Source organism: Pelobates fuscus, chromosome 2 (assembly GCF_036172605.1).
Source record: "Pelobates fuscus isolate aPelFus1 chromosome 2, aPelFus1.pri, whole genome shotgun sequence".
Classification (NCBI taxonomy): Eukaryota; Metazoa; Chordata; class Amphibia; order Anura; family Pelobatidae; genus Pelobates; species Pelobates fuscus.
In genome coordinates, this window is record NC_086318.1 from 410,757,795 (window position 1) to 410,783,089 (window position 25,295).

General features: G+C 35.3%; 1 protein-coding gene across 22 annotated transcripts in view; it reads right to left on the reverse strand.

Moving 5' to 3' along the window:
- NRXN1 (neurexin 1) overlaps positions 1 to 25,295 on the reverse strand; it is a 1,100,495-nt gene that overhangs the window by 243,239 nt on the left and 831,961 nt on the right. For all 22 annotated transcript variants that reach the window (XM_063443956.1, XM_063443955.1, XM_063443963.1 and 19 more), the window contains one exon: positions 8,345 to 8,526. In XM_063443956.1, the coding sequence (XP_063300026.1) occupies positions 8,345 to 8,526 (182 nt within the window). The remainder of the gene's footprint in view (positions 1 to 8,344; positions 8,527 to 25,295) is intronic.

Below are 25,295 nucleotides of genomic sequence, written 5' to 3' on the forward strand. Positions count from 1 at the left end.
TAGCAAGAACAGGTGTTCTGTTTTAACCAGAGAGCACCGCAGCTCCTTGTTAGAAATAAGTCAGACCCAAGGGTATATATTAAAACAGACTTTACTCATTGTGCACCCTTTGAATGCTAGATAAGCAAGCAAAGCAATGCATTGTTTATGCTTCTGGCTTTCAAAGGGATAAATATGCCTCTTTGATAAACCAATTCAAGTGATAATATGAGCATTCCTCTCTAGAGGATCACTGAAATATGTAGTTGTGACTGTCAAGAGAATATGATAATTAGACCAGGATAATATACAACAAAAGCCTTATATAAATCTGCTTTCATTGCTTTTTAAAAAAAATCTTGAAGAAATCTAATGCAGTCTTTAGTTTCACTGAAACACTGACCTACCCACGAGTGGTAACCATAAGAGACTCTGTTCTTTTAACAGCTCATAGCTTCCCTCTCAATACGAGAATATTATATTATATTCCAGTACTCTCCAGGTTAAAGAAACACTACTGCATTAGGAATACGAATGTGTACTCCTAACGCTATAATGCTACCCAACATATTTTGGTGACTAGTACATTTCCCGTGGAGCTTTCAAAGTTAGTTTTTACTTACCTTTCTTCCATCACCATGCTGGTCTTGCCGCAGCTGCCCAACCTCCCTGGCAGAGATCACTGATTGGTTGATTTCATCCAATCCAGTGCTTCCCCATAGGGAAGCATAGGGAGGATTGTGTGCATGCACAGCAAAGTGTAGCACTGCACCAATATAATGCTCTCTATGAACAGCATTTCAATGAACAACTGACTTGGTTATTTAGTTGTTATTCAGTTGAAGCACATCTGGTAGCTGTCAGGAAGACAGTCACTAGAGTTGTGTTTAACCCTACAATCCCAACTATAACTACGATAAAAACTAACAACTACTAAATTGCAATGTTTTAGATTGCAGAGTTAAAACTAAAGGCCACTGCACCCAGGCAACTTCTTTGGGATGGACTGGTCTGGGTGCCTTTTGTGGTTATTTAATTAAACCTGTACACATAGCAGCAGGTCGTTAGTTATGGATGGAACTTCATAAAGTCTGTTTAAAGGGGTTTTTTTTTTTTTTTTAAGTTATATGCAAGGGGAAATCTCAATGAATCTCATTCAACATGTCTAGACTAGACCCTGATTACAATGTAAGTGATTTAATTCCTCCCAAAAATGACATACACATTAAACAATATTGTAATGCCACCTACCTTTCAATTTTGTTTTATAATAATTTGTTTATTATTACTGATTATTTGTTCAATCTTACATCCCTCTTTCATTGGATAATACAAGTTACAACCCTCTTTCTTCACCAGTCAGTTTGAACATTCAAACGTACCCGCTTGAATTATATTTTGGTGCTCCTAGAGAAGTATTATGACATTTGGAATAAAGGCATGCTTTCTATTGTTTATAAACTTGATTTAAGAAATGGTGGGAGCACATGCAATTTCTATTTATTTACTATGACAGCAGACATTTATTTATCTGCCTTGTAAGCCCACATCCAATTGATCAATTCTCGCCATCCACAATATGTTACACACTTCAACACAATTTGTTCATTGAGCATAATTAGCCATTTATAAGATTTTATATCATCAAATTAAATAACAATGCTATGATGCTGTGGTACAATGTGACTGCCAGCTATATTTCCTGGGCTTTCTTCTAAAATACTATTTACTTTGGATATATTGATTTACATGTATACTTAGATGACCTAGAGGTAGGATTTTTTTGAACCACAGCCACTTCTTTTCACAAAACTGAATTACTATATGCATCAGTAATGTAATACCAAGTTCCAGGAACAAGGGCACTCTTGGATCAAAAACTGCCCAGCAAAACATCATCAGAACAATCTTTGTCGAGACTTGCATAATAGAAAACTCATTTATTACACATGTCAAATGACAGATCAGCCATCAAGATTAGGGCTCTGCTATCATTTCTTCCTATTTATTATTTGACTTAAGCAAGATTTGCATATTAACACATGATAGGCTGATGTACACTTTGAAGATTATTTTGTTTCTTCCAAATGTAATTTGTTTCTTATTTACCAGGATGTTAACATTACAATATTACACTATTCTGAATATTACCATATGCTGTGTATTCCCCCTCCCCATCCAAGATTGTTAAAACAAGTGTTAAGTAACTATATTTTCATGTTACCAGCAAATAAAAAAGTAAAGAAAGTGTTGAGTATACCATGACATTTATATGTGTCACTATGATGGGACAACTATTATCTCTATTGGTTTGCTTTGTTTTAGTTTGGCTATCGTGTTTTAGTAGATGTTAGCCAAGATATACAGACCTCAACACGGGAAAACTCCCATATACCAGTCTGGCATACACTGAAATTAGGAATATGTACTTACAGAGCAGGAGAGTCCATTAGGCAACCATAGCCAGCTGCCTAAAGCCCAGGGGATAGACAGATACTCTGGAACAATGAATGCACTTGATTCCACTCACCATCCCTATGTGAAGAATGTGGACTGAAACCTGCCTAGAGCCCTGTGGGATACTTTTATGGTACATCCTCAACATGGGACTTGTCCACCACACTGGGTTTTTCAAGTTCATTTTAAAACTGAAGTCATGCAAAAAGAAACAATAAAGTAAATACACCTTGGAGAATAATGAAAATAATTATGCACAAAGGTTGGCCAAGGAGAAAAAAGGTCCATTACCAGGCCCAGTCTGTTGACTTTTTCTGTAGGAAGGTGAGTTTTAATGGGAACCCTTGGGTCAGAATGCATAACTCGAGGTGAACTGATTTCTTTTTTGACCTGACGTTGAATTCAGAGCTGCCCAGCAGTAACTTGTGCTATGTGATATAAGATGCTCTTTCCATTTACTGTAATTGATCTGCTTTTTTTCCTCTGAGGTTTTGGAAAGTTAAGTTGTATGAAAGGTATAGGATTTGATGATGTGAGGGATTTTAGGCAGCCCAAACACCATTCCCTGACAGAATGTAGAGATGGTCCATACAGCCACTGGACTCCCCTGACTCTACCCCGTAAATGTATTTTAATCTCAAATGCAGAAGAATGTGTAGAACCCATATATATCTCAGGCATACAAACCATCACAAACAGACACAATCATATGACGACATGGGAACTCTAATCGACTGAGACCCACATACAGAAGCACTCAAATAGTCAGTACCTGAAACAGAAATACAAATATATAGTGACCCATATAGTGACCCATATGAAAACACACATACATGCTCATGCCATGCAGACACCATTACATACACACAGTCATAAAAACACACAGGCATAATGATGCAGGTATACATAGAAAAATATACAGAAATGCATGCAGTAGTACTGTAATGTGCAGACACGAACAAGTAGACACAGGCACTGAATGGGTTAACGGTTTGAATGAGAACATTATTCAGGGGAATAGCAAAAGCTCCAGTGGAAACAACTAGGCAGAGGTAGCTCGTCAGCTGCATACTACAAGATAAGTATTTTGAAGAGGGATATAACTGGTTAATAACTTTTACTGAGCTGCAACCAGGAGGGAGATTTCTCTGTCATTGATATGCAGAGTTAGAGCCAGCCACCACCACCATGGCGGAGATTGTCTATCATGGGAGGGTAACAGTGGGGTATGGGTGGACTACTAGCATGCAGGGGTTGTTGGTTGCTGCAGGGCCTTTGCTTTATCTGCACTGTATGGCTTTGTGCATGGGCAGATGGTCCACAATTTCAGTGTTCCTGAACAGACAGTGAACTGCAGCACCTAAAGTTGTACAGGGTGCCAGTCTATGATGAGTATAAATGATGAACCTGGAGGTATTTATAAGTGACTGCAGGGTGAGATGAGTCATTTATGCCATTATCGGTGACAGCAGAGTCACGGGTACGCACACAACTCTGTGAATTCTCCGTCATGCTGTGCAGGTCATTTTGTGTGCAAAAACAAGGCCAATCATGCGTTCTTGTCCCCCAGGCCAAAAGTAGCCAGCCCTCCCTTGTTATCTATTAATCATAATGTAAGGTGTAATCTCCCTGGTGGCTGTGACTAACTCTGCCTTAAGAATTCTCCTTCCTGGCAACAGCCTGCAGCTTGCAGGAGCGTTTTAAAGTAAAAGAGGGAGCTTTTTTTAGCAAAAGATGGAGTTCTGGTAGAAAGAGAAGGTGCAAAAACATTTTACAGGCCCGGGCCCTCTGTGATTTCCTGACATTCCTTTTCTGTCCTGCCATTTTACCTTTACTGCGTGAGACAGACTAACAGTGTCAGACTCTGCTTTCCTGGTCTGTAATGCAGAGTGGAAGGAGCAGCTTATGTAGATCGCTTTAGTCATGGCCCTGAAGGAATCTGAGGCTAAATAATATTATCAATCTTTAAATGCAGGGCTAGATTTGAGGCTCTAGCCTCTAAAGCCCACCTCTGGCATTACTACAGACCATTGCTTAACGAAACGGTGAGCATTTCAATGAATTGTAAATCACTCAATAAGGAAATTGCCTTCCTTACTGGAATACAATGACATCATAATGAATAAAGCTAATAGCTGGGTATATTATAAATGAACATTATAAATGGACTGTGCTTTATGTTACTCAATAGTTAACATAATAATCCCTTTCTTTGTTACATACATCATGCAATGTGGAAATCTAGCAAAGCTAACCATTAATGTATTGGAGCCGAATCTTGAGGGTTTTTTTATTGAGCAAGAAATGATATGCTTATTAACTAGCTAAGTTATCATTTATAAATTATGAGAAATAAAAAAAATATAGAATAGTTAAAAGCAAGTGAAAAGATGTTTGACTCAAAATGGCCATACTTTGCTGCAAATCTGGAAATCAAGTTCTCTGCAGATCAAGAAGCAATCATTCCACCCTGTTCCTTACATTAATTGTGGGCTATTCTGCAAATTCCATAAACACTTGAGCAATATAGCATTTTTATAAATTAAGCTAAACTCAAGAGGCATACCTCCCAATGATGGGACATATGGACTCAGCGAAGGGGCAGGCTGTGGCCTGAGGAGGCATCACCAGTGACATAACCAGCATCACTGTTAAAAATCATTGGACTGGCCTGCTGAGAGGTTCTTCGGCTGGACACCAGCCTACAGAACCATGCATGGAGCACTACTGGAGAGCTACCTGCATGGTTCTAGCACCTACTATTGATGAGCTTGCGCTGTGCTGTGTGGGACACCAACAAACTGAAGTGGGACGGTGGGGCAGTAGGGCAGTGGGGCAGTGGGACACGACCTCAAAATCATGAATGTTCCACTAAAACTGTGACTGTTTGGAGGCCTGAAGAGGGAAGCAATTTCTCAAACCACCTGTCTTGCAATTACTTCTCATTGAGCTACATGGATGGGAAGTCTGTGATTGGATAGCCACAAAAAGTCTGGGCCGGGGAAAAAGGGGAGGGCTTGCATAGGCTGCAGACAAAAGATCTACATATTTTGTAAGCTGCTTTTAGATATACCCACAATGAAAAATCCATAGTTAAATGCATGTATATTTAATTGTGTGTATATCTACTAAACAGTGATTTTTAAATGAAAAATATATATTTGAGTGACCCTTGAGAGTTGAGTGACCCTTGAACTATTTTTTATATATAGTCAACATTAAACAACAACTATGGTATGATGGTTTCGGTGGTACTAAGTAACACTTCTAGCAACTAGGTAGCTTATGCTCTAGTGTTATCCTAGACTGTAATTTTAGTGAGGTTTAGATAGATAAAGGATTACTATAGACACCCAGACCACTTCATCTCAATGAAGTGGTCTCGGGGTCATGTCCATTATGTTTTCTTTAGAACAACTGAAAACATTGTTGTTCTATAGCAGTGGTTCCCAACACAGTCCTCAAGTACCCCCTAACAGTCCAGGATTTAGGGATTACCCATTTGTGTCTAAGGTGTTTTAAGAAAAAAGAAAAAAAAAACACTTAAGACACAACAGGGCAATCCCTAAATACTGGACTGGTGGGGGGTACTTGAGGACTGGGTTGGGGACCCCTGTGCTATAGGAATGTTGACATTGCAGTGGTAAAATGCTTCTAGTGACTGTCACACTGACAGCCATTGGAGGCAATAAAATATGCAAGTTAAACTTGGCTATTTCAATCAGATGGTCTCATAGAGGTCATTTCATTGGTGCAGCGGGGGATTTTGGTGCACATGAGCACAAGCCTCCCAATGCTTTCCTGTAGGTGATTATCAAGATTGATGATCTCAGTCAGGAGAGGTAGGGCCGGCCATGCCGAGAGCACCATGGTAAGGGAGAAATGGTAAGTAAATCAACTTTTTTACTCCTCAAGGGGGGACATATATGATGCTATAGTGTTCCTTTAACGCTTTAATGACCAGGCAATAGGAAAATCCTTTTACAGCACACAATGCAGTACGTCATTAGATATTTTAGGGTTAAAAATTACCAAGGTGTAGTGGTGTAGTCAGATAGTCATAGGGCTATGCAAGATTGGAGATCCAAAACTAAACTTTGTGAAGGTTTATCGTAATGCGACCCTACAAGCTTTCCATTATTACCCATTGTTAATAGCATGCTTATATAAACTGTACACAACACAGTAAATTATTATTCCAAATAACTTAATGCATGGCTGTGGTTTAATCAAACCTGTTCTGTGCAACTTCTATTCAAAGGGTTCATTATGTATATAAATAACCTTTACATTTACAACATTCAATAAATCTGCATTAGTCTCAGAATTCCTACTGCTAATATTTTAATGCTATTAAATTGTTGAATTGTACAACATTACTAACAAAGCACATCTAGCAAAAGAATAACGATAACATATAATAAAAAAATATTATATTTGCTTGACTGAGATGTGGTCTACCAGCTCTATAAAGGTTTATTGAAGTACATACACCTGATTTGTTTCTTAATATATAGACCAATGAAAACATTATCTAGTTTAATAAACCTGTTTGCGTGACCTACTGACACATGCTATATTTCAATTACTTTTGTGTTTTCTGGAAAGTTTGACCTAATTCTATCCTTTACAGAATGCTATATACACTGTTACTCTTCTGGTGATCCACAAGGTAAAACTGTATTGGCTCCCCATCCAAACAATAAAACCAATCAAACTAAAAATCTTCACTTACAAAATCCCCCTTACATTTAAATTTTTGGTTTCTTTCATTACCTAAGTCTCTCTTAATTGACCAAATTCCAACTCCTATAGACCCATCATATCCAAAATGTATCTAAGGCATCCTCATTAAGATCTCTGCAAACCATTTCCATAACTCTGGAACTTGTATCCCCATAATCTCAGATGCTATATCTTAAAAATAAGTCTTACTAACCATTCATTAACTACAAAACTCATATAGCAACAATATCCACAATCTGGCTAAGTGTCTGCTATACACTCTATACTTTCGTTATGCCTGTCCTACCTTTTTCCTTTTTAATTGTACTATTGTATCAAATGGGCTCTGTATGTCAGGGTAACTTTTCTTATTATAGTCATTACTAAATCTACTGCTTTGACAAATTTATTTGTTATACTATAAATGAATTATCAGCATAATGTTCACGTTATATACTGAATTTCGTGCCAAATCAAACTGGGTTTTCAGTTGAACCACCTTATTAAATCCTTCATCAACATGAGATAAGAGTTCAAAATAAATAAATCAATAAAACAATATAGAATGCCTTCTAGGCACCTACTAGTGCCAGTTTAATAGTATTTTATGGTATTTAAGATAAGTGAAGATGATTATCATTTTAGTACGTTTTCACTTGAATACAATTTTTATTGATTGCCATGACATAAACACTACTCTTTTTGTGGTATAACATTTATCATTATAAATACATTTTAGTACTCAACTAGATTTTAAGTTTACTGGAAATAAGTCAGTGTTGGAATGGTCTACTTAAGGGTGATTATTCTGAAGAATATCAGCACTTTCAAAAAGTTCTTGGGTGTCTAGTGTAGTCTGTGGTTCTAGAAAAAAATGGATTTTTACTGATGTAGCCATCATGCATAATATTTATCTTAATTTGGATACACCCAAAAAAGTTTGATATTTTGGATCAGGTGTGAAATTAATATAAGGCAGACATTTTATACAATGGAGATGTTGATATGTCCTCAAATTATTTTTTTTAGAATAAAGATCATAACTTTTCTTAAAAAAAGAGGTGTAATTTAAAAGTGCATAAGTACATTCAAGAGAAATAAAAGACATACATAAAATCCTGGAGTAAAAGGTTCATTGCCCCAGGTATGGAGCATCATTAAAAGATAAGAAAGCAATACTTACAATATGTAGCTCTAAGTAATCTCCAAGTCCACTGGAGCTGTCTACTCGAACCAAGACGGCTTCTTTCTGTACTGTGCTAAACCCTATAGCCAGTCTATCAGCACGTGTACTAGGCCGGTCGTTAGGGGGCCATGTATATGTGATCTGTCCACCTCCTTTGGTAAAAATGTATGTTGTGCCAGCTGCAGAGAGAAAAAAAAGTGTGTTTTTTTAGTTAACAAGTAGAAGATTAGACTATGCTAAGTGAAATAAGAAAATCGGTAAAAACAACATTTGTTAACAAGAAATTCCATTTTTTTCTATAGTGATGGGTCTATGTCTATCACTTTGTCCTAAAATTGCTCTTTATAAATATGCCACCTTTGGTATGTAGTTTATCAGACCAACATATCAGTTAAATTAGTGTTTTGCTTGTAAAATAAATTAAAACTGAACAGTACCATAAAGCCTAAATCATATCCTTAGTAGGACCAGAAGTAGGGTCATAATAGTTTGGCTATTCTCTTTTATGGTGCTAAAAATTAAATTAAATATACCCCTAGTTTCTACTATCAACTAGAAGAGACATAGCAAAAGACACCCCGTCTTACTTTATACCACATCATCAATCACATGTGCTACTTTTATCTATTTAATATGCAAAAAGAATCCTCTGTGCATAACTGTTTCTGCTGCAAAAAAAGGCTTATCCCCATCTTATCACTTTGCTTAACTTCTGTAATTCTTTGACCGTCCTCAACATTTGATCATCCAACTTCCCATAAATGTTATGTTCTCCCTTTGTTCTCCAACAAACCAGCCTCCCATGTTTCCCTGTTGTGCAAAACTCCACAAGCTTTAAATATGTAAGCATATTATTTTAAAAGTCTTCAACCAGATGTATAAATCCCTTAACAACAAAACACCTCCTTACTTTTGCTCACTCATTTCCCATATATCTAAACTCAGTCACTGTGTCAATTCACCTCCACAGCCACTACTCAGCCTTTACTCAATGTGTCTATTCAAGATTTTTCTCATTCTTAGTCTTCACATTTCAGTGGAGAAAGCTCACTGTTTACATCCGATCAGCTACCAACCACTTCCACAAAACAAACTCCTGAAAACTTACATGTTCATAAAAACAGTCCTTGATCTTATATAAATCAGTCCTTATTTAGTCTATCTTATCCAATCTAATGACTTCAGTCCCTTGGTCAGTTTAACATATTCCATCGAATTAATCCATTTCATCATTCCCCATTTCCCTCCTTCAAACTCATCGTCCTGACCCTTATCAGATGTACAGCAAAGTATTATATTTGATTTAAAGGATTTAAATGAATGGTACATTTTTTTAATGAAAAGGACACTCTAAGCAACAAAATATCTTTAGCTTAATGAAGTGGTGTTGGTGTATAGCGTATGCACCTCAAGTCTTACTGCTCAATTCTCTGCCTCTTAGGAATTCAATCATGTTGTTTATACAGTCGCAGTGACATCTCACAAAACTGTAATATAATGTGTTTAATGTCTGAATTTCTTATCTGATCTGTTGATAGCCACCCAGAGCCTGCAGGAATCTCAAGTATTGGATTATAGTTCCATTAACAGAATAGGAGATAAAAACTTCTAATAAAACACATTGTACTGTTAGATCTGATTGAAAATGAAACAATGTTTTTTCTTGTAAGCTGTATGAGTCATGGCGAGGGGAGGTGTGGCTAGGGCAGCATAAACAGAAACAAAAGTGGTTTAAATTCAAAATGGCAGAAAATTGAGCAGTGCAACTGGAGGATCATGATCTGTACACCCAAACTGCTTTATTAAGCTATGGTTGTTTTGATGTTTAAGTTCCTTTGAATTCCATTGAGCTCCTTTGATTTCTATTGTTGACACACTCAGATTATATGTAAGGTTTAACTGAGATTCTACAACCCCTAGTCTATTCACAAACAGTGCTATACATAGGACACATGGTCACTAATTTAGACTGGAAAAATGACAACGGAAAGGGTTTTTTACAGTTAGAACAATAAGCATGTGGAATTTTCTGCCTGAAAATGTGGTTTTAGCAGAAATAAGAGATAAGAAATGTTGTTTTATTAAACACATACACTTGTTCAAGAGATTATAAATATATCTATTAAAGGTAGCAAATGAATCTATGATGAATGTCAAAATAGAATTTATAATTTAGTTGACTATATTTGATTATATTGTTTTCTAGACGTTTAAACGTTAAATCTTGATCCTATGAGTACTGGTAGAAGCTCGAATATTTCTGGATACTTTACTGTTTTGCTAAAACTAACTTCTCACTTTAAGAAGTGTGACATCAGGAAAAAAAACACATTGCTATTATTATGATCCTTTTATTTTGGCTGCAAATGAATTTTAACAATCATTTATGCTAATTATTAACACTAATAAACTGGGTGTAGAATTGTTAAATGAGGTGTAAAATTATTTAGTCATTTTAGTAATTGCAGGAAAATATATGCTAATATATTTAGCTATATATAAGGTATAAAAAAGGAAATATATCACTTTTTCTATTTTGGAAGTAAAAAAAAAAAGGACAGTTACTTTGTCTGATAAAAATAAAACCAAAAACAGTATGTATTAAAATATGTGCCAACAATATTGTGTAATACAATTAGAATTATATCAGGAATATATGAGAGAAGAATAAAGTATGAACAAATGTTAAATAATGGAAAGTCTACATCAAATACTGCTTGAACTTTGTAGAACCTAAAATAAATGTTACAGAGATGAAGAACATTTTATGTATTTATATTTTACACCTTTAAACCCTTTGCCACATAAACAGTTGCCTTTTTATGTATTCACCATCTTTAAAATGGAGTATGCACAAAATTGATTTTTTTTTCTTTCTACATTTATATAGTGTAAATTAAAATATGCCTCCTGCCTTAAAAAATATATATAATGGTTACAATATAAAGTGAGTTTTTATTTATAAATCTAATTGTAAACTTGTAAAATCTCTGTGGGATCCATAAAAAAAATAAGCATTCTGTACAGGTGCCTTGTATTTCGAAGAAAAAACCTTACAGGGCAGTCATAGTATCTGACAGTCTAAGTGTTTGATGATATCTAGAATTATCTGATTGGAGGAATTTTTGCTACAGGCCCTAGTGGCTATAAGATCTTATGGAGAATTTTTCTCCCCTAGTTCAAAAAAGACTTTTCTCTCTTTTTTGTTTTTTTTTATTGAACCGGGGAATATTCACCTTTGGCAAGATCTCATGAATGTGGATAAAAAAGTATACTAAAAAAGTACATTACATTTATAAATAGGAAAGTGTTACTTATATATATCGTATGTTATCATTCTGTAGAGTCTTTATGCTTCTCTTATACCAGGTCATGGGGAACTGTGTTAACATACATTTCATTTAACAAAAGCAACCCCAAAAACTGTAAACAATTGTGTGTTCATCGTTCAATACCATATATGCTATTACAACCTTCCTTCAGACTGAACTAATTAAAGCATTTAATCAGTCTGAACAATCATTTATTGGAATCTTGAAAATCCAGCAACATTTTGACATCTCAGTGGTTATAAAAGATGTGAGACAGACTTGTGAGAGTTCACAGAGATGTCGATGTGCTTAATTCTTTACGACAGAATATTGGTGGGCCATTGGTATCCGAATCAATGATACAGTATGCTCTAGAATTACATTTGCTTTCATGCACCCCTTTCATACAAATATAACATTATATCACTTTCTACGTAAATAATTCATTTTCCACTTTACTATGGAGTAAATATATAGATCAATCCTTGCTTCAATATTACATTTTGAGTCTATGACTCTCTTCGGCTGGTATTGGCATTGGAGGTGTGAGAACCACTTCTCTCTTAAATAATGTAAAGTTGAAATTCACCTGTTGTCTAGTGGTTAGCTCCATCTAAACCTTTGTGAGACATTGCTGTTAGTATTGGGGAATTAAGCACATGTGCACATGCCAGACTAAAGACAATTTCCGGTGACTACAACTGTTAACGTATATTTATCCTAGTGAGTCTATGCATAGATTAAATGTTAATACATAACTAACTCTGACAGTGTCTCCCACACATTTCCATTTCCACTCTAAAACTAGTGTTTTATATTCATACAACATAACTGCATTCAGTAGAGTTCATAAAACTATTTCTTATGTTAACCACTTAATACACATTGAATCATTTATGAAGTATGCATAGTCATCTTCTTAATCCATCTGTAAGACACCTAATTATCAAGGAAGACATAGACCGCATGGAAGAATTAATATTGATGTAGTCCAAGTCTACAAAATAAAGTCCATTAATTTCATCTTATTCTAGACAGATATAAACAGCACATTATATAAAATATATAGAGTGCTCTATTAAAGTATGGAAATAACTTTCACAAAGTTCCCTTTATTTATTTTATTACAACATTGTCACCTTTAAAAAATATAAAAAAAGTAGTTGACATTGTAGTAATAAAATATACGTCTGCATTATGATAGCTAATTGGCCAACTTAGTCACTTCACTGTCTTACAGAGTTGGACAGAATCTAAATGAGCTAATTTTCCAGACATCGAGGGCAGATCATTAATCTTCTTAATACCATTGACCTTAAGTAGTGTGATATTTTACTGTGTATCTAACAGTAGTAGTGTAAATCTTGATGTATTTGAGATATGTATATATTTGACAACCTGTTATGATCAGGACAGAAACTCATTTGTATGCTACATAAGAATAGCTCAAATTACTATATTGAATAAATGACTATTGTGTATATATTTGATTTATTTCACTCTCATAACATATGGGGCATTTTTTTCTCTTTAATGAACGCAAAGGTCATATTTGATGTTAAACTTGTATCAGTGCAACTTTGTTACACGCATACACACACACACACACAAACACAGTCACCCAAAACAAACATAAACAAGTGCAATATTGTATTATGCTGTAATTATTAGCAAATATTATTACATTAGACTATTACAAAAGACTGACAGACTAAATGTATGCTTCTTTAAGAAACAAGGCTATTATAAAACAGACCTTTAGCAGAGTCATAAATAATAAACAGATGTAATGTACCTGTTGTTCGGAGCATGAAATCCAAGAAGCAAATAACTTTGGATCCTTTCTCACAATTTTAATATGTATGTCATTGTAGTGAGACATACAAATTAAAGTGTTATACATTCAGATATTACAGTTTCTCTTTGCTCTGAAAAATGAAGGTGTTTTGAGCAAAAATGCTATCTCATGTTGTTCAATGGACCGGAAATATTTTTAACCTTCTACAGTCAAATCTTAGATTCAAATCTTCCGAAATCCCCCAAAATTACCATGAGTATTTCCAAAGCTCCTCGTATATCTTTTTTATGCTGTTTTTAATGTAATAAATGTCAAGCTTTTAGAAATTAGCTACCCTTAAGGCGAGCAATGCATTGGATTAATATGATGCAGATGCCCCTATGTCAAAGTGTGCTGGTTTAAAATATCATCAATTAAACATCCATTCCATTTAGTTTTCATCGAAGCCTATTATTTGTCATCCTAGAATACTGCACTGTGAAATGACACTCAATTAACTGATCATTGATTAATTATCTCATCGATCCATTTTTCTCTGCACATCCTGAAAATATGCTGGCAATGGCACATTTCAAATCTAAGACTGTTATAAAACATAGCACAAAATGTTGAATCATTTGCCTAAGTCATGGTTTTCATTATGTACAAAATGTTAATCTCACCTTCCTCACTGACAGATAAGGAAGCTGCTGATAAAATGAAGATCGAAATCAAAATTAAAACTGTCAATAGTGGAAGAGAGAAGTTTTACATCTCTCAGACACATCTCAACTGGTTTTAAAATTCGTAAATAGATTTTGAGCAAATGACAGGCTACCATTTCTAAAAAACATGATAAAATATAATCATAGATCATATGGTATTCCTAGCAAATGTATGAGGAATAAATAAAAACAGACAAATTGCAACACATTTAGTAGTCCTTAGAAGGGGTAAAATAAGCCTTTACCACATCTAAAGCACTTAGATTGGAATATAAATCAGTTTTGTATTATTTGAAACAGGAAACGAGGAAATGGATGTGTCCATTGAAATGTCAGATTCTTCAATGCCAGTAATGATATGATGCCATTTGTGATCATCTTAACATACTTTCATTGCCAAAGTTGTCTGTGCCATAATAAAAAAAAAGTTGTTTCCTTGATTGTTCAATCAATCTTGTAAAACATGTCTTGTGAGAGAAGTTTATGACAAGTGTAAAGCAATGTTATTTTACTCAGTACGGATAGCATATTACTGACTCAAAAAGCACTTATATAAAGACCTCGTAAAAATCCCATTCAAAACAGGAACATATTTCATGAAGAAATAGCAATGAGAAGTGTAGAAGAAAAAATAAACATACATTTGTATCATTAATTATCACTGATCAATTTCTTTGCCTTGGATGAGCATCAAAGTGCCTATTGCATAAAATTATAAACTCTGCTGAAAGTTATTGAATGCATACGATTGCACCAAACCTTAAAGGAGTGGAGGAAACAATCTAGGAGAGCATTCAGGTTTATTGTACTAACAATGTGGGCACCAACCTAGGAGGCACAAATGTTACTGATGCAAAAGACAAGAACTTGCTATTTTGTCAATTTTTTTACAAGCTGTAGCTAAATATTTGTAGTAAAAGAGAGCAAATAATGTTGCTCATTGTAGATCCATAAACTCTGTTTCTGAGCAGTGACCACTGGTCCGGGAAGAGACATGTAGAATTCTATACCCAGTGATAATTAAAGGAACACTATAGTTTTATGAATACTCTATTCTACGAATATTCTATCCTAATTATCCTTGATCTTTCTGCTGCCTTTCACACTGTTGATCATCAACAGCTTCTTCTCATTCTCTGTAATCACGGTCTATGAGATACTGCTCTCTCCTGGTGCTCCTCCTACCTCTCCTAGCACTTTTTAAGTGTTTCTTTCTCTGGCTCTGCCTCTTCTCCCCAACCTCTCTTTTGACATTCCCCAAGCATCTGTCCTTGGTCTCCTATTGTTCTCAGTCTACACTGCCTCCCTTGGTAAACTCATCAGCTCCTTTGGCTTCCATTATCATTTATATGCAGATGACACACAAATCTACCTGTCCTCTCCTGATCTCTCTCTGCCCTTCTTGACTCGTGTGTCTGACTGCCTCTCCGCAATTTTCAACTGGATGGCTGCTCACTTCCTTAAACTCAACCTGTCCAAAACAGAACTTCTGGTCTTTCCTCCCTCAAGTGTTACTACTCCCGTGTCTCCCTCCCTCCAAGTCAACGGCACCACCATTACCTCTACCTCGCAGGCTCGCTACCTAGGTGTCCTCTTTGACTCCGACCTCTTCTTCACCCCTTATGTCCAGTCGATTACCAAATCCTGCCGCTTCCATCTCAAAAACCTATCTCGCATCTGCCCCTAATAAACACCAGATTCAGCTAAGGTGCTGGACCATGGCATTGTTCTTTCTAGCCTTGACTACTGTAATCCCCTTCTCAGTGGTTTTACATGTTTCCTAGATTGCAACGCTGCAATCTATAATAAATGTGGTGGCGAGGCTCATTTTCCAGTCCGCCCGCACTTCTCACGCCTACCCCTTCTGTCAGTCCCTACATTGGCTTCCAGTTAGATATAGGGCTCAATTTAAGATTCTGGTGCTTGCTTACAAGTCCCTGCACAATGCTGCTCCAACCTACCTATCCTCCCTAATACACAAGTATGTCCCGTTGAGGCCCTTGCGCTCTGCCGAAGACCTACATCTATCCTCTGTCTGTACTCCCACATCTGATGCTCACCTCCAAGGCTTCTCCAGCAATGCACCTTTTCTGTGTAACTCCCTTCCCTTCTCTGTTAGTCTTTCACCCAGTCTCCACTCCTTCAAAAAATCTTTGAAAACACACTTCTTCAGAAAAGCATATCATTTAAACTGTTAGCAGGTTTTCATTCCCCCCAACCCTCCAAGGACTCCTCTCCTGCAACTGTCAAAAATAATCTAAGTTCTCAGTGAATACTTTTCTAGCAACCTATTTCATTACCCATACTTATACCCTTTGTGTCACTATACCCCATTCCCTCTAGCATGTAAGCGCACTGAGCAGGGCCTCAACCCATCTGTTCCTGTTCGTCCATTTGTCTGGTTACAATTACTTGTCTGTTAGTCCACCCATTGTACAGCGCTATGGCATTTGCTGGTGCTATATAATAATAAAATAATAATAATTATACAAACAAGTATTGTTAACACCATAGTGCTGGAATAAATGTTTTGGGCACCCCTCTCTGTAGAGTTAAAATATATTTTACTTACCTTTTTTCCAATGCTGTGCTGGTCTCGCCTGACCCCGCCTCGATGGCAGAGATCAACAATCTTGAAAATCTCATCAATCTTGATAATCTCATTAAACTTGATGATCTCATCAAACTTGATGATCTCATCCATCTTGATGATCTTAGCCAATCCTATGCTTTCCTAAAATGCATGCTGCACCAATCAACATTTCATCGCAGAGATGCATGAATCAAAGTATTTCTATGGGGAACATTCAGTGCCTTCATGCAGAGTGTGGAGACGATGGACGTAGGTGCTACACACTGTGCAGCACTGACTGAGGAAGCACCTCTAGTGGCCATCTGAGTGACTTCCACTTGAGGTGTTACTAGGCAGCAATTTAAACATATTCAAAAGGAGCTAATCCTTCATGAGCCCTTCAGTTGGGAGTGATACTAAAACCAATCTATGTTTGTGAGTTTTATTTATTAAAATGCTATGTTAGTTTTTGATATATGACAGTTTTGCACTAGGACTGTCTTTGATCATCGAATGAATAATGCTCAATGATGTTAGTAATGTTTGTTTGCAGGAAAATCACTTATTATAATGTTGGGTGATTTTTTTTTTGCACTCAAATAATCTAAGTATGAATAATTAGTCGTCACTTATGTACCTTAATTGGCATTTATTAGCATGATATATATTATAATAATTGTACACTGTTTTAATTGATATGGCACACCAATGTGGTTGTTTATTCAATGTTTTTATTGGCGAGAGATATATTGCAAGATAATTGTGCACTATTTTAATTGATCTTATGCACCAATTTATGGGTTGTTTGTTGGGAATCTGTGTTTCACGGGGGTTTATTTGTAGTTGCTGCATGTATTAATTAGTGGCAAAGTAGGTAATTGTATAGTTGCACTTGCACTTTAAAATCAATTTTGCACCATCTTATTCATTCCTCTACCTTTTCTCTAAAAAGGCAATGCTTACATTGAAAAGCCTGCAGGGACAGGATATAGATACTAGAACAACTACGTAATGCTGTAGTGGTTCTGGAAATTATAGTGTCTCTTTAAATCCATATATGTATTTAAATACATAAATACAATGTGCTATGAAAATAAACATGCACAGTCTACTTCAAATTGGTAATAGCACAGATTAATCCAATTGTTCTCGTTCCGATGGATAAAATTAACTACCGTATATACTCGAGTATAAGCCGACCCGAATATAAGCCGAGGCCCCTAATTTTACCCAAAAAAACTGGGAAAACTTATTGACTCGAGTATAAGACTAGGGTGGGAAATGCAGCAGCTACTGGTAAGTTTCTAAATAAAATTAGATCCTAAAAAAATTATGTTAATTGAATATTTATTTACAGTGTGTGTATATAATGAATGCAGTGCGTGTATGAATGCAGTGTGTGTGTGTATGAGTGGGGTGTGTGTGTATGAATGCAGTGTGTGTATGAGTGCAGTGTGTGTGTATGAATGCAGTGTGTATGTATGAGTGCAGTGTGTGTGTATGAGTGCAGTGTGTGTGTATTAATGCAGTGTGTGATGCAGAGCCTTGGTGGGGGGGTGGGCATTTTTATTATTATTTTTTTAATTATTATAATTGTAATATTTTTTTTGCCATAATACAGACAATTGACTCGAGTATAAGCCGGGAAAAAAAATGTGCCGAAAAACTCAGCTTATACTCGAGTATATACGGTATATATTATATATTTGTTTTTTGTTTTTTTTTAAGTGTAAAATAGAGAGCTTTATTACAAAGGGGGGAAATGCCTTGGCCACAATTCATTCACTGGCACTAATTGGAAGTCATTGGTATTCTCAGCATTAACCGAGCTACCAAAGAGTCTAAATTAGCATTAGGCACCTCACTGTGATTTTTCTTTTCTACCAAACTGTACAAAGAGCTGGCAAATCTGCTGCATTACAATCTCTGCATGAACAGATGACTTTAGCTACTATCCTCACTCAATTTAGAATTTTTTAAAGTTACTTTTACAGCTGGATATTTGATGTCACTCCTACAGAACCTTCATCAGTAAAGTTCAGGCATTGGAGTATTTTCGGTGTAAACATGAAATTAGCATTGTTCCTATATTTCTTGATTACTTGCACGGTGAGCGTCTCTTCTTTTCTCTCTGTTAGCTTCTATGACATTCACAGACTGATTGCTTCAGTGGCAGAGGGTAGACAATTATTGTTCTATGATTAAGTGACAACTGATTTCATAGTGCAGTCTGGTATACAAAAGGTAGGCAGCTTTCTCATTTGGCATTAACTATATTGTTCTTCATCGCTTGAAAGTTAAAACTTTACAACAAAGCACAGTGATTCAATTTAGGAAAACAACAGAAAAAATATAGACGATTAAGTGTTCTGCCATTTGACTTCTATCAGGTGACATAAATTGTTTAGCCCGATGTACCTCGGAAAGTGTGTGATCCATGGTTCTAAATAAAATCGATGACTTTCCAGCACTAAAAGATTCAAAGCTGTTTTGCTACATACATTGTAAAAGCCTGCACAGTATAAAGTCATTCTTTGAATTTCCTTTCGCTGGGATTCCATTAAAATCTCAAACTGAAATATAAACCATTCAGAACAAAGATACTTTCAGTTTTCCCACTGCATGCACATACAGCATATCACTATCTCCATAGCTACTGTCTTATCTAGATCAGAGAACGTTACTTTATCTGTGCATTCATTCTCTTTGTTGGTCTATTTTACTAACTTAAGGAGTTCGTACTGATCCTACTTTTATTGTTTTTTAAAACAGACAATTCAACTATTGTAACATGATATTTGTTGGTTATTCTTTAAGAAAGTATATCTCAAAGTGACTCTCCAGTACTGTCAATGATTACGTTATTGGGGGAAAAAGTGTGTCTGTTTTTTTGTTTGTTTTTTCAAACTTAAACTCAAAACTCTCCCTTACTGGATTCCTAAAGGCTTGATATGCAACGTCCTTGCTCAAACCCATAGAACTTTATCTAGTGTCAAGAACTGTAATAAATGCTATCAATGTAAATATTTAAGAATTCATATGAATTGGCCATATTACATTCTAATTGTCTTGTAAAGTTTGCATATCTTGTATTGTTAGTGCACCTTTTTCAGTGCTGGCACTTCCCACTTCCTCTGACCTATAACTAAATTTAAGCAGGACCCTCATAACCCCCTGTTCCTAAGCCAAACTTGTTTTATTATAATTTTGTGTGTACTTCACATACCCATTGTATAATATAGAAGGGCATAATACATTGACCCATTATAAATAAACTATATTAATAATAATATATGAATTTTTTTCAAAGTCACAAGTATCTTAACCCCTTCAGGACCGGCCTGTTTTTGCGATGTTTGTACGTTAAGGACCAGAGCAGTTTTAACACTTTTGTGGTGTTTGTGTTTAGCTGTAATTTTCCGCTCTCTCATTTACGGTTCCCATACAAGTTATATACTGTTTTTTTCACGACAAGAAGGGCTTTCTTTACATACCAGTATATATATTATGTCATATATTGTATTTAAAAAAAATAATAAAATATGGTGAAAAATAAAAAAAAAAACATGTTTTTGGACTTTTACTTGAAAAATCTTTTACTTATCTACAAAAGCTAATGAAAAAAACTGCTAAATAGATTCAAAATTTTGTCCCGAGTTTAAAAACACCCAGTGTTTACATGCTTTATTGCTTTTTTTTGCAAGTTATAGGCCTATAAATACAAGTAGGAAATTGCTGTTTCAATATATATATATTTTAAATGTATCAATAGTGACATTGTTACACCGTTATCTGTCATAAATCCCCGAAACACACCTAACATGTACATATTTTTTAAAGTAGACAACCCAGGGTATTCAAAATGGGGTATGTCCAGTTTTTTTTAGTAGCCACCTAGTCACAAACACTGGCCAAAGTTAGCATTTATATTTGTTTGTGTGTTAAAAATGCAAAAAACGCTAACTTTGGCCGGTGTTTGTGACTAAGTGGCTACTAAAAAAAGCTGAACATACCCCATTTGCAATACCTTGGGTTGTCTTCTTTCGCAAATGGTATGCCATCATGGGGCTAATTCTCATTCCTTGGCTACCATACGCTCTCAAAGGCAACCTAACCAATCTGACAAATTTCAATAAAAAAAAAAAAAGTAAAATCAAGCCTTATATTTGACCCTGTAACTTTCACAAACACTATAAAACCTCTACATGTGGGGTACTGTTATACTCAGGAGACTTCGCTGAACACAAATATTAGTGTATCAGAACAGTAAAATATATCACAGCAATAATATCCTCAGTGAAAGAGCTGTTTGTGTGTGAAAAATGCAAAAAACTTAACTTTCACTGACAATATCATCGCTGTGATATGTTTTACTGTTTTGAAACACTAATATTTGTGTTCAGCGAAGTCTCCCGAGTAAAACAGTACCCCCATGTACAGGATTTAGGGTGTCATAGAAAGTTACAGGGTTAAACACAGTGCTAGCAAATTAAATTATCTGGACTTTTGGCCTGGGTTGGCAGGCAGGTCCCTCAAATTGCAATCATTAAAATTACTTAATTAGGTAAAAATATTACATAAATATGCACGTAGAATTTTAATATATATACATATTTATATATTTGACGTCTACGTGTATATTTATGAAATTATTTATGTAATTATGTATGTGGACATATGTATATTTCGTATTATTTTTATTTATTTATTTATACATAGATATATATATCATTACATTCTAAGTATATTTTGATATAAATATATATATATCAATATCAAAATACTGTTAGAATAAAACTGAATATATATATATAATTTTTTTTTAATTATTAAAAATTATTTTTCTTTTTTGTTATTTATTTTTATTAACATATTATTTGTATTTTATAATAATATATATATACCATATATATAGTTATTATATATATTGTATATATTCGTGTGTAATTTAAATATAAGTGTATTTTTATAATTATATACGTATATATAAATATAAAAATACACTTAGTGTGACATTATATATATGATATATATACATATATTATATATAGGTATATATAGATATAATACATGTATATATAGCATATATATACACATATTATTTTTTTTTTTTTTACACAGATTTTTTTTTTCACTTTATTTTGGATTTTTCACTTGCAGGGAGACTGCCTGTCAGCACAGACAGTCCCCCTGCAGGCAGACACATGGACACCTATTGCGGTCATGTGATCGAGTGATCACATGGCCGTGGGGTCCTGATCTGCCGAGGGGGGACTGCCTGGGCAGACAGGCAACCCCCCTGGACCGGGTGGAGCACTGATCGCCGCCGTGGGACCGACGGCGATCAGGTAAGTAGCCCAAAACCGTTATGACGGTTCAGGACCGTCAGCGGTCCAAACGCACGTTTTACCGCTGACGGTCCTGAACCGTCAGCGGTCGTTAAGGGGTTAAAAAACTAGGCCAGTCACTAACCCAACTCTGCTTATTAATCGAAAATCGTATTATGATATTAAATCAATAACCCTCTTTATGATTTGATTCACAGCCCGGTCTTATTCATTTTGAAGCAGCGAATGACCTTGTTGGGTAGGAGATTGCCTGTTGAATGTGCACGTGTGTTTGTACACAAACAGTGGCTGTGTCTGAATACACTGCCCAGATGGCCGTATTCAGTGTTAAGACCATGTACCAAGTTGTTCAAGAAATTGAGTTTTTGTTTCCGTTCATTTTAAACTATTGTTATTTGATTACATTACTTGACCTTTTCTTGAACAATATTAATACTAGTAATATTAGAGGCTTAAGCAAGAGAATTCAGATGTACTGCCTTAGGTAGATAATAAACTTTGAAGGTAAAAATGCTTTATTGACTTTACGTTACATTACTGATATTACTTTGCTATTTTGGAACTGTATAAGATAGATAAGGTTTATTTTCTATTCAGTCATTAAGGTGCATTAATCTATGTATAATAATTCACATTCTATTGGGTAAAGGTATAATTTCATATAAAGCGTAATGATTGCAATAGTCATACTGTTGGGAAATTAACACCAAACTCTGTGGCACTTGATATCATTAATCAGAATTGACAAGCACTCATTTGAGAAAGGTATATCATTAGTACAAAACACCTAACTATTTCATGATGCTCAGATAAATATAACAAATTATTTACAGACAGGATCAGTCTGGATCCTTGAAGCCTGTGACTGTAACATCCAAAAATTTATAATGTATGAGTCCAAGTTAAGTTGCAAACGCAATATTGAAATATTGTTGTGTCTGCTCTTAGAATGTTGTGTTTAATGCCTTTGAGTACTACAGAGATTGTATCCCACTAGTTCTCATATAGTTAACAAGAGTCTTTTTTCCCTCTTGCCTTATTCTATTAATGTGTTGCAGCCACGATATAGATTTCTATTTCCTTTAATATGGTTTTATTTCCATGGAATTTGTTGTATAATTGTTCTCTTTGTTGTAACAATGCAATTTAAAGACTGAATTTAAATAAGATAGTTGTATTCTGGGAACAGTCGTCCTTTTAAAAGTGTGTAGTGAATATTAACATACTCCAGTAAATTAGTTTGCACTCATTATCATAAGCAATTACTTACTGTTTAGATGCTTCTAGTGTTCCTCTGGCAAGTAATTTGCAAGAATTAAAACACAATCTAAAATACTTTTCTACATTGTTCAGAAAGATAGTATAAAGTACAAAGGTCATGTCACACATTAAAAATTATTTAGACCCTCTTAAAATAAACTTTGCCAGATTAGACATTCTTCTGACACACATGCACAAAAGCACACACACACACACACACACACACATGCACATAGTCACATACTTGTCTGTTTGTTTGTGCACACTCAGATCTCTGTCTGTCTACCTATCTCTCTCACCTACTAGTGATGAACTGCAACAGAGAAATGGTAAAGATAAATAAATTCCTGACAGTGTCTCACATGAAAATCAAAATAACAATCTGTGTACACCCACAGTAATCCGTATCTCCTTACTCTCTCACACCATGTGAATCTGAAAAGTATAGGTAGGGTTACTAGCCCTGCTCCACATCTTACCACCTGTGAATTGAGATGTTGCAGGTAACATATGTGACAAAGGTTGTTGTCCTCAAATTTTAACCCATGAAATGTGACAGAACTGCAATGATAAGAATGCCAGATGAACACCAAGTCTTTTTGGAATAGATACTTCCAATGTCTCTCTTTAACTAGAATACCATTGGATGACTATTCAAGACAGCAGAAGTGCAACAAACGTTAATAATAAAACATACTTCTGAGGACCCAACCTTTCCAATTTAGAAATACCAAATAGATAGGATAAATAGTTCTGTCAGTAGAAAGGAATACACAATATTCTTCTTTCCATACTAAATTAATAAAGCTAAATAGGTTATGTTTGATAAGAATGTACGGTCAGATGTTAAGGTAAGTTACTAAGTTAAATGACAGACCTACTAAACAGTAGTCTAGATAAATCAAGTCTGAGCATGAATGTTTAGTAGTAGTTCAAAACATCAAGATCAAGAGTTGCACATTTGTATTTGCAGAAGCAGTAGATGACATTTGTATCTTTGCACCATTACGAGAATATTTGCAGATGATTAATAATGGCAATAAGAGAAGTCAGGTAGTTAGAGACCTATGCGTCCGACCTTTGCCACTGAGAATTAAATAGAAACAGATGAAGACAAGAACAAGAACTGATTTAAAACACAATAATCGACAAGATCTAAGACGGTCGGAATTCTCCACAGGACATCTTGTCAAATAAGCATGGCGGGTTATGTTATAGAGAGCTATTAAGGTTTTAGATTGCAATCGTTCAGTATAGTCAAAATTCAGATGAAAGTGCTTTTTTTTCGTAATCCACATCTGCTCTCTCCTTTAAAGAGGAATTATCACTTCTCTTTGTTTAATTATCTTATCCTCTACAATTTCCAAATATGTGTTTGTGAGTTCTGAACAATAAAATATAATTAAGAAATGAAAAATATGTACTTAACTCTTTCCTGGAACTAAGTGTCTCCATCGTGGCTCCCTATCCATCATTTCTAGAAATTGCCCCTGGTATGTGGAGGTGGAGAACCAGAAATAGTGTGTGTTTCTCCTCTTCTAATGCAATATGTGCCCTGACCGTGCCAGCATTGAGCTGGATTGCGATGTCAGTTGCTAAATCTTTACGCAAAAGGATAATCACATGACCAAAAGGCTCTTGCAAGTTATACGTTGCATTCATTGTTGTATTGAATGGGGTATTTTTTTTACAGCAGTGTTTCCAAGACCAGTCCTCAGGACCCTCCAACAGTCCAGGTATTGTCAGTATCTCCATTCGAATAAAACAGGAAAATATATAAATCCTGGATTGTTGATGGGCCATGATGCATTGTTTGGGAACTACTGTTCTAGAGAATAGACAGTTTCCTTCTTAATATTACAAATAGGAAATCTAAAATACTACCAAGACCAAGGTTTTAAATCAGATAACTGGGCTTCTAGGGCATCACTTTTATTTTGTCACAATAAGCAAGA